General features: G+C 39.6%; 1 protein-coding gene and 1 pseudogene across 1 annotated transcript; one reads left to right on the forward strand and one right to left on the reverse strand.

Annotated features, from left to right (window-relative positions):
• The first annotated feature begins 1893 nt into the window (after positions 1-1893).
• LOC115885010 lies at positions 1894-2886 on the forward strand. The gene is made up of 2 exons (XM_030903752.1): positions 1894-1927; positions 2090-2886. The coding sequence occupies exon 2, from the start codon at positions 2119-2121 to the stop codon at positions 2884-2886; it is 768 nt and encodes a 255-aa protein (XP_030759612.1). The 5' UTR covers positions 1894-1927; positions 2090-2118.
• Positions 2887-3311: 425 nt separating this feature from the next.
• On the reverse strand, positions 3312-4099 carry LOC115885011 (annotated as a pseudogene).
• Between the last annotated feature and the right edge of the window lie 7442 nt (positions 4100-11541).

The following is an 11541-nucleotide window of genomic DNA, read 5'->3' on the forward strand; positions in this document are numbered from 1 at the left end:
ATGGAACACTCTGCCTTCAAGGCTTCCCTCCTCACAAAATAAAAAAAAAATAATACTTATATCATTAATAACTATTAAGTGATGCGGTTTAAAATTCGAGAAAACATATATTTTCATCAATAGATTTGTGTCTGGAAGCGTTCTATACTTTCTTAATCTTTCTCTAATTAGTGTTCATTTTTGACAAGTTTTATGTCAGTTTTTAGTAAATAACGTCTAGATATTGACCTCGCCAAAATTATCATCGATTGTAATTCTACTGCCGTCTTTGATGCCGTCTTTTTTCGTTCGGTATTATACTGGGTGCGTCTCAAAAGTGGCTCACCCCTATATCTTTTTTATTTTTTCAAATAAAAAGCGAGATTTAGTATGTTAGTATATGACATAAATTAGGATTGAAACGTATTCAATGTTTTTCGGTTACTTCCTGTTTTACCGGGAATGACTATAACTTTTGATTTTTAAATGACACCATCGGTATTTTTTTACTTTATTCGATAGAAAATGATACTCTGAATCGAATGACGTATCACATGTCAACTTTTGACATATTCGCTCAAACAAATTGTTTTTTAAATTTGAATCTGGAGTGCCATGACTGTGTCACTAATTTTTAATTAAGGAGCCTTGGAAAAATAGATTTGATCGTCTAATCTTTTTCGTGTGTTTCCCTGGTCGGTTAAAAGATGCCCAAATCGTATTTTTAATCATATCTTAATTTTTTCAAATGGAACAAGGGTGGCTCATCAGTGTTGCGCGGGAAGCTGCGGGAAATCAAACGATACTGCTACTTTGAGAAGTGGAAAACGACTAATTTATTTATTTCAAAACAGTTGATATAGTTGACATAACAGTTTCAGAAAAGTTAACATAGATGTCACTAAGATGATTCTTTTAATACATTTTTAACTACATTACAATAGGGAAATTGCCCAAAAAATAAAATAATTTAAAAACCATTAAAATCGAAAGATATTATCATAAGGAACTTCCTAGAAAAAGAAAAATTCCAATAACAATTAAATTACCTGAGAAATAAAGGTTTAAAATTTGAATAATTTTACCTGCTCTTAAAACGCGCCGCCATTGGTTGTGACGTCAGACTGTTGTAGTTTGATCCGGGGACCGTGAAACTACCTGTAAAACATTCAATATTCGACCGTTGAACGTGGTTTTTGCTTGTTTTCGGAGAAAATTTTGTTGAATTTTCCTTGATTTGGTGATTTGTTATTATATTAAAGACTGAAAATGGTTGATACGGGTTTTATAAAGGGACAATCAGACAATTTACCCAGAGTTGATATGTTTATGACTGTATCATACATTCAACATTCGGAGGATTTTTCTCAAGCTGAAGTTCGTGGTGTAAAAGCTCGCAAGTAAGTATAAATCTCGGTATAAATACCTACCAATGTATCGCTGTTCTTATATTCTTTTTTAAAGCCTACTAAATTTCACAATTTGACATAACCTCACTAAGAAGTCTTAGGTATTAAAAATTGATAACAACAACTATATTAAGTATTTAGAATACTGTTTAGAATGAGCTTTATAAGCACCAGTAGTCCAGTGCTGATTTATTTTGATTTAACCTACCCACGTAGGTACAAATTCCTTTTTTGTATTCTTTAAAAAAGATCAATAAGCAAGAAAGTGGATTAGAAAATATTTACCCGATAATTTCTTATATTAGCTAGGTACTTATTTATGATTTATTTATTTTATTTTAGATCTGGAAGAGATTCCTATGGAGATTCTGCGGTAGGATGGGTTCAAGTCCAAAGAATCCAAAATATTTGCACGGTGAAGGCTAAAATAATACCAGAACATAATGTAAAAAAGAAGCAGTATGCAGTAACTTGCGTCATTGATGGGGTTGCTGAGAAGGTTTTGGACCTTCAGTGTCATGATTGTGCTGCTTCATTAGGTGAGTGTTTATTAACTACCTATACACTATGGTCTGCTGGGATTAATTTCTATTTATTGCATGCATTTTTTTACTTTTTGCCTTTTTATAAGGAATAATATAAACTCCTCTCAACATATTTTTTGTTTTATAATAAACCATGTTTTTTTTATAAAATTTTAGGTGGATGTAAACATGTCATTGCCTTTTTAATGTGGCTTCATAGAAGAAGCGAGGAGCCCTCTCCGACAGAAGTGGCTTGCTACTGGGCTAAGAGCAAGTTATCCAAAGTTGGGAGCTCAATAAAGTTTTTAACTCTTCGGGATCTTGGAGCTGAAGAGGAACTGAGTTCTGACGAGGAAGACTTACTTTTTCTACAAGAAGTTGTTAAGAAAGGTATAGAAAATACTTCGAACAGTCAGCTTTTGAAGTATTTTGTCCTTAACGGCATCAACGAACACCTGGGGCTATATCAACTTCTATTGAAATTTGTTGAAAGGCCAGGAGGGACATCTGATTGCACAGAATTTCTTAATTTCTGTTCCCAGCAAATGACCGTCGATCTGTGCTCTGAAGCTGCAATCAAAACCACGGAGCAGTCTGCATCTAGTCTTTGGTTTGACTTACGATTTGGGAGAATTACTGCATCAAAAATATATGATGCAGCCCATTGTAAAAAGAGTGATGGTTCTTTTGTAAATCAGATACTTGGTGTTACAAAAGTTCCAGTAACCGAAGCGTTACGAGGGAGAAAATTGGAAGAAGTATTGAAAGGGGCAGAACAAAAATTAAATGTAAAATTTAAGAGAGTAGGACTGCAGCTAAAGCCAAGATATCCTATATTTGGAGCCTCCCCTGATGCTCTAACAGATGATTATGTGGTGGAAATTAACTGTCCACAATCTGAAAAAAATATCTGTAACTACCTTACAAAAAACAAGGAAATAACTGCAAACAAAGTTACAGATGTTTTTTTTTGATATAAAGAGATGTTTATTTCCTCAAAATTTTGAGGAAAATGGTAAATCTGAACAAATTTGGGTAGAATATGATGAGGAATATGTAGAAATGTTGATGGATGCAGCAGAATGTTTTTGGCGCCACAATATATTTCCTCATCTATTAAATTCTGCCAAAATGTAAATTCTAATATTTTATAGTGTCAAGTATTACATATTATTATTTAAGATTATTTTTAAATTTATTGGCTAACGTAGATAGAATTTAAGAAAAAGCTGTAACATTAAAATTACAATTTTATATGTATTTAGGTTTTATTAGGTAGCTAATAATTTTGCTTTGTTTAAATACATAATAAAACAATAAAAACAACTCAAAAGTTTATTTGATCGATTATGTAATTACTGAAACAAAAAAAAATCATACACCAGTCAATATCCTAAAATAATATTTTTATTGTTTGCTTGAAAGAAAAATTGCATAAAAAACTGTTCAACTTTACAAAAAAATTATTTTCCTGTAATTATGCCTGATTGTAAGTTAATTAAGCCACATACAATTTTGATATACTATCTGTATATAATAATAATTTATTGTCGATGCAGGCATGAGGTGCTAAAAATGAAAATTCTCTTAACCTACGAATAACTCGTTCCACGTGTATCCTTAAACTTGCTATTCTTTTTGTTTCGAGAACTTCATCTCTACTGGGTTTTGTACCAGTAGAAACACTTGGGGGCCTAACTAAAACACAGCCTTTAGCCACTAATAAATGTTCAATGTGTTTAAATCCTCGGTCAGCCATAACACTCACATTAGGTGGTAAAGTTTCTAAAAACCCACTATGTTCCACAATAACTGCATCTGAGGTTCGACCCCCAAAACCTCCAGAAACAGAATTTATGATACCGTCTGGTGTACAAGAAATTAAATATTTGAAAGTATTGCACTTCTTATACTCTGACCACGTTAATGACTGGTTATTTCTAAGCAATCTATTATACAATAAACATTACTATACCGAGCTCGAAAGGCAAGTGGCAAATTTGACTTGACAAAAGAAATTTCAGGCTTGGTAATAAGTTTCCTTAAAAATTTATTAATAATTGGTACAGATTTAGCAAATATTTTAGAAGCATTACCCTCGCTTCTCCCAAAGTCATCTCCTAAGCATACAAATATACTTCCGGTTCTAATTTTTTTAAAGTTAAAAATATAGACATAGATTCTATTTTACAGTATTTTTCAAGCAAATGGACTACATAATAAGCATCATCAGGTAATCCCAAGTATAACCTAGGCCTATTTTCCAACTTCATTATTGTAGAGCTTAAACATATACTCTTAAATGAATTTTTCTTTTCATCAGATCGTTAGGTGCGTAGAAGGTTTTCAAATGTTCTCGTATGTACTAGTCCATTCCAGTGGGACTCGATTCTTCTCGAACGAATGAATCATTGCGGTGTCTATGCGATGTTAAAGGTCATCCGAGGGCGGGCCATATTGTGAGGTTAGGTCGAGTCCACACCGGCCCGCAACACTGCCTCCTTCTTAGGCACATGCTCGTCCCGAGATGTATACGGTGAATGAAGGTATTTGCAAAGCTGGCCCCTGGTACATTGCGAAGTCTGGTAGAAATAGCAGTCTACAGTTTTCTCTCCCGATCTCAGCTTTGGGTTGTAGCAGCAAACGAGGATCTCGATTCCCGTAAATCTGAACAAGACTTCAATCATGTTCCGGATTGTACGCCAACTCAAACCATCGAGTCCACACGCCAGCTTCGGAATGGCTAATCGTGCAATGTTGTTGTTTAGCAGGGCTTCTCTCAGTTCAATCAGGGTCTTCCATAGATTGAGATAAGTCGGCTTACTCGGGGACCATTCCTTGGTGACCAGGTAGAAGATGTGCCTTGCTTGACCATGTGCATTGTCGGTTAGCCTCAAGACGCTTCCAACCTCTGGATCCTGTCGGCGTAGTTCTCCGACACGCCCAAACTTCTCATTGAACGTCGCAGCGATTCCTCTGGACATCCGCAAATCTCGAGCCACACAATGAGCGAGCGAATAATCAGGAGGCACGGAAAAGAGGTCTCGTTGATCTTCTTTGGTTACACCATAGCGAGCCTTCTCACTGCTGTTGTATCGGGCCATGAAATCGTCAAAGGACATCTCCGAATCAGGGGGATCAAAGCTGCAGGTTCTCACGGTCCCAGCACGATCTTCTATTTCGCCTTGGTAGGGGCTCAAACGGTTGAAATGGACTACCCTCGGTTTTCCTTTTGGCAATTTTCTGATACGGTATACGACGTCATTAATTCTATCCATGACTTCGTATGGCCCTTCCCACGAGGATTGTAGCTTCGGAGATAACCCACGACGTCTCTGCGGGTTATATAGCCACACCAACTTCCCTGGTTGGTATCCTCCATGCTCAGCTTGAATGTCGTAGTGTTCCTTCATTCGGTCACTAGCACTTTGAATATTTAGGCGGACTCTCTGATGAATGTCGTCCATCCTTTGACGTAGTGTGTGGACATAATCTTCTCCGGCGACTTCTTCTCCCGGTCGGCAACCAAATTTCAGATCACAGGGTAGGCGCACTTCCCGTCCCATAACGATGCTGGCTGGAGTTTGCCCTGTAGATTCTTGGACGGATGAACGGTAGGCCAACAGGAACAGGTGAAGAAATTTGTCCCAGTCTCTTTGGTGGTCAGAGACTACTTTGGCCAGATAACGGTTGATAGTTCTGTTCATGCGTTCAACCATCCCATCGGATTGTGGATGTAGAGCAGTCGTCCTGGTCTTGCGGATGTTCAGGACTTCACAGACGCCTTGGAACAGATTGGACTCAAAGTTTCTTCCCTGATCTGAATGAAGCTCCATGGGAACACCAAACCTGCAGATCCATTCTTTAACAAGGGCATCAGCAATCGTGGACGCTTCTTGATTTGGCAACGCGTAGGCCTCGACCCATTTGCTGAAGTAATCCATTACTACCACAATGTATTTGTTGCCATCGTTCGTCTCCGGGAAAGGACCAGCCACGTCGATCGCTATTCGTTCGAAGGGACTACCAACATTGTACTGGCGCATAGGGGCTTTACCACGCTTTTGTGGCCCATTAATGGCTGCGCAAATGTCACATTTCTTACACCAGGCCCTCACATCTTCTTTGCAGTTCACCCAGTAGAACCGTTCACGCAGCTTGCCAAGTGTCTTGGTAACACAAGATGTCCTCCGCTGGTTCCATTGTGAACTTCCTCCAAGACTTCTGGGACCCCTCTTCTTTGGAATGACGATCTGCCTTCTCTCTTCTTGTCCCTCCGGTCTCTCGATCACACGGCGAAGTAGTCCGTTATCTATTACCAAAGAATTCCACTGGGCCCAGTACGACTTTACGTTTGGCGAATATCTGCAAACTTCTTCCACGTTGGTCTTTGGGCTGTGTTTTCAGTTAATTACTAAACCTAATTCTGGGTCACTGGTTTGGTCATTTGCAAGATCTTCGGGTTGCCAACTATCATTAACCACAGTTGTTCTTAGGAGTTTCACTTCTTTCTCTTCTGCTCGGGAACAATGCTTACAGTCCTTAGCGCAAGGTCTTCTGGAAAGTGCGTCGGCATTCCAATGGATTGCCCCAGCTCGATGTTCTGTGTCGAAGTCAAATTCTTGTAATTGTTCAATCCATCTAGCTACCTGCCCTTCAGGATTCTTAAACTGCAACACCCATTTCAAAGCAGCATGGTCTGTTCTTAACAAGAACTTTCTTCCATAGAGATACTTGTAGAAGTGTTCCACTGCTTTAACTACTGCTAGTAATTCTCGTCTGGTTACACAGTAGTTCCTTTCCGGTTTTGACAAGGTCTTACTAAAATATCCAATGACTTTTTCTTGACCATCCTGGATCTGAGACAGAATAGCGCCTAACGCAACATTGCTAGCGTCGATATCCAATATAAAGTTTCCGTTGCCAAGAGGGTAGCTAAGTATGGGCGCACTAGTCAGGTCCTTCTTCAATTTTCGGAATGCCTCGTCAGAATCTGAGTCCCAAGAGAAACGCCTCTCGCCTTCGGTAAGTCTGGTCAATGGTTTTGCGATGGTGGCGAAACCCTGTACATAGCGGCGATAATATGTGCATAGTCCCAAAAAGCTTCGTAGTTCATGTTTATCTTTAGGTATTGGCCACTCTTCCACTGTCTTGGTCTTCTGTAGATCTACCGCAACTCCTTGGGAGGAGACTACATGTCCCAAGTTTCAAACCAGAGCTCCCTAGTCGCTTGAAAACTTCTTCCAAATTCTTCAGATGATCGTCAAAGGATTTCCCAACCACTATGATGTCATCCAGGTACACTAAACAGGTAGTCCAGGATAGACCCTTTAACACAGACTCCATTAGTCTCTCAAAGGTAGCTGGCGCGTTGCACAATCCAAAAGGCATGACGGTAAATTGCCACAGTCCGGTGCCCACCGAGAACGCTGTCTTCTCTCTGTCTTTCGGCGCCATGTGACTTGCCAATATCCACTCTTCAGATCTAACGTAGAGAATATCGTTGACCCCGCCAGCGTGTCTAGAGTATCGTCTATCCTCGGCAGGGGATAACTATCCTTCTTGGTAACATTATTGAGCTGCCGATAATCAACACAGAACCTGGTGGTACCGTCTTTCTTCTTTACTAGTACTACCGGCGATGTCCACGGGCTGTTAGATGGTTCGATGACACCCTCTTCTTTCATTTCTCGAAGGATTTTATCAGCTTCTTCACGTTTGGCGAGCGGAAGTCTTCTCGGATTTTGTTTGATTGGTCGTGCATCTCCGGTATCAATTTTGTGTTGTACTAAATTGGTACGACCTCTCTGTCCTGCTTCTCCTTTATCAAACACATCTTGATACTTGATTATCAGGTTTCTCAATTTTCTTCTATTTTCGGGAGATAATCCTTTAACGTTTACTAACTCCTTCACCATTTTGTCCGGAATTTTTGAAGTCGAAACTTTGGAGGCTTCCACGCTTCGAACGACTGAGGAGACCGAACAACAGTACCCTAAGAGGGTTCCCTTCTTCAAGGATACAGAATAATAATTCGTGTTCATTACTCTCACCGGTACAGTTTTCTTCGCTCGTAGCAGGGCTTTTCCAACAGCGATCCCTCGTCCTATTTCGCTGTCATGGTTCCTTGGCTCCAACAGAATAATACTCCTATTATTCATTTTACCTTCTAGGCAACCATCCAAAAATATCTCACAGCGCTTAGGGATCGAAACATCTTCTGCTACCACCACGCGAAGCGTCTCAGTGACTTCTTACGTGTCCTGCCTAGCCGCAATTCCAGCAACAAGTCGGTCCTTTCTTGCCCATGTACTCCTCCATGACTTTCCGCACAATGCTTTCCATGGATTCGTCGGAACATTGGTTGACCGCCCGTACTCTCACTAGAGACCGAAAACTTTGTTTTGCGGCCTCAAATTCTAGGGCACGTGCTAAAGCATCCACCAAGTGCGTTGGGTGGGCTAGGAGAAGTGCTTGTCTTGTCTCGTTATCCCGTAAGCCGTCGGAGAATGCCTGTACTGCCAACCGCTCCATAACATTCTCTGGCGTAGCAGGGTACGCAAGGCGAACGAGGCGGGCTACGTCGGCTTCAAACTCCTGCAGAGACTCATTTGACTTTTGAATGCGATTTTTTAGCTGGGAATGATAGACATGTTCCAAATGAGCTTGGCCGTACCTCATTTCTAAATGTCGTACCAATTGCTGATAATCTCCCTGTTCCGATGGTGACAGTGTCTGCAGGATATCAGTCGCATCTCCCCGCAGTGCGATAGTCAAGGCTGTAGCTTTTTCAGCGATTGTCCAGCCGTTTGCTCTCGCAGCGGCTTCAAATTGGCAAAAGTAGTTGGCCCAAGCGGTTTTTCCGTCAAACTGCGGAGGTTTCATAACTGATTTTTGGTATACCTATTTTCGACTAGTTTCGGTCCCTCCGATGTTTCTTGACATTTTGGTGAATTTGACTTCGCTATTTCTTCTTTTAAAATTTCGATTTTTCTATTTACATCTTCCTCAATCTCTGTTATTTTATCTTGTGTATCTATTATCTTTTCTTCTAATTCCTGTATTTTATTATTAAAGCTGGCCTGTATATCTTTAGAATTTTCTAAGATCTTATCTTCTAAAATATTAATTAAATCCTGTGAATTTTTCATCATTTTATCACTGATTTTATCTTCTAAATTATTCAAATTGCCATTTAAATTGTCTTGCAATTCTCGGGAATTTTCTGTAATTTTGTCATTCAAACTGTCTTCTAATTTTTGTAGGCACGAGTCAAGGTCACCTTCCAACTCAAAGCAAAATGTGTCAGGATCCTCAACTTCCTCAATCAAAACGTCTCTCAGTCTGGCTTGCAAAATGCTTTTCTTTCCATCTGTCTCGCATTCCCTCTCTTCTAGTATGCATTTTAATTCCGACACTTTCAGGTCTTTCAATAATTTTTTCGGAGCCATTGTTAGTCTTTTTATTTTTCTAGTTTATCACACACGCCACACTTGACACTAATTGTTACGTTTTTCGTCGGTTCCGTGTGGATAGAAAGTCACAATTTATTTAAACACTATTTATTTAACACTAATTAACAAAAACAATAACGTAGTAGTTTAGGCTTTCGCGGCCATCGTTTGAAGAAATTTGGTTTTTCGGGTTATTAGGCCGTCGTCGGTTAGAATTGCTTCCTAACGTTTCGCTAGCACGAGTGGCTAGCATCTTCAGAGGTGTGTTGGCTCCGTCAGTCTAGTGTGAGCAATCGGAGCCAACACACCTCTGAAGATGCTAGCCACTCGTGCTAGCGAAACGTTAGGAAGCAATTCTAACCGACGACGGCCTAATAACCCGAAAAACCAAATTTCTTCATACATCAAAGTTATTAGAAAAAAGTTTTTTTAGAGAATTTTACCACCCTATATCTCAAAAATTAAGATGGCATACATTCATATGAACCTTTTTTAGAATAGGTTTAAGAATCACCCCTTTAAATATTAGCATGTCATTAAGAATACCCTGTATATACCCTCACAGCTTGTGAGTACGGGCGTGGCAAGCTCGAGGTGCCCTAGCTGGAAACACACTTTGCTTCAATTTGTCTTGGATGAGATCCATTCTTTTATTGTTTCTTCTCATTGATTTCCGGTGATCTCTCATTTTTTTTCGACCATTTTTTCTTCTTAGTGTCAAAGGCCTTACAGTATTTATTCTTTTTTTTTCAGACTGCACACTGCCGCTCAACGGCCGAAATCGATAGCAGTTAATGAAATCTTCGTAAGTAAATTTTGCCGATTGTGTTCGGATGGATTGAATCAAAGGGTGACGCTGCGGAGCGCGACGCTGCCTTTAGAGGAGACCTGGATCATCTCCGAACTTGATGTTCTGCCTTACAATGAACTATGTAGCATGCATAGGTACCCAAGGGATTCACCACTCTCTGGGTTACGAGCTAGGTGTTCTAATGCTAGATCTTACGGCCAGATACGACCTGGCGTCCAAGCTACTAGACTTCTTCCTGCACGTATTGCATGGTACCTCGAGGGCGTAGGGGATGGGATACGGACACATTTGAAGATGATGAAGCCTGGTACGGCGTCTTAGATGAGGCTCTTTAATTGCGATCGAGATTGTCTGGATAGGCATAATCATAGAAAAGAGCCAAAACTGCATCTCCTTGCCGCATTATATGCCTTGACGTCGATTTATGGGTAGAGATTCGGGATAGATGCTAGCATACCCCAGCTCAACCTAAAACCAACTAAAGTAAGTTTATTTTATTTTTCTCTGTTAAGATTTCCAAAAGTGATTATTTTTTTCTATTTTTCTAGGATGATTTGAGTGCGTGGCGCATTTAAATCTAAGAAGATTCCAGATGAAATAGTGCAAGATGCGTGTGATTGGTATTAAAGCTTCTTCGGTTTCCCTCAGGCACCGTCGAATACTTGCATGGTGACGTATTAATGGAAAATGCTAGAAATTTTTTAAGAAATACTGCAATATGGTCTAATATACTTTATTACTACAAAACACTACTTTTATTCTTGTATTATTGCAACTTTAATTTTCAATTTTCATGTGTCTGTATTAGTTTATGTTTTAGCTCGTACAGTTATACAGTTTACAGCTGATAATTAATAATAATGTAATTAAATGCAGTAATACATAAATAGAATTAGTTTTTTCACATACGTTACATGAATGTTACACTTATTTTATATTATTGCCGACTATATTTTATATCTGTAAAACGGTATTATGAGCAATATGAATACATTTAATCTTGTCTCAATACACATTTTTAAAGAGTTTTCAGCGTTTTCAGATGGAGCTGTTCGTCCGCGCGTTTTTTTGAAGATAGCTGTCGGACGGAATCATCCGGACGGAGCAACGCGACCCATATGAAATTGTTCATTTAAACCCATGGTACTTGCTCGAACTCGCGGACGCTCTGCTCCATCTGAAAGACCTGTTACACTTCTTTAGATGGCCACACTGGTGCAAAACCTCTGGCTCTAGCAACCCAGAGAATAGGGCTGCATCTGAGTATTCCATAGAGTTTTTCGCAGTTGGCCTTGTCCGCTACAATTGTAGCGGACAAGGAAACCTTCTTTTGGCTGCACCGAGCCAGGGACCAAGGCGGCGTT

The sequence above is a fragment of the Sitophilus oryzae genome, unplaced genomic scaffold (genome assembly GCF_002938485.1).
Source record: "Sitophilus oryzae breed Bouriz unplaced genomic scaffold, Soryzae_2.0 scaffold_359_pilon_pilon, whole genome shotgun sequence".
Lineage (NCBI taxonomy): Eukaryota > Metazoa > Arthropoda > Insecta > Coleoptera > Curculionidae > Sitophilus > Sitophilus oryzae.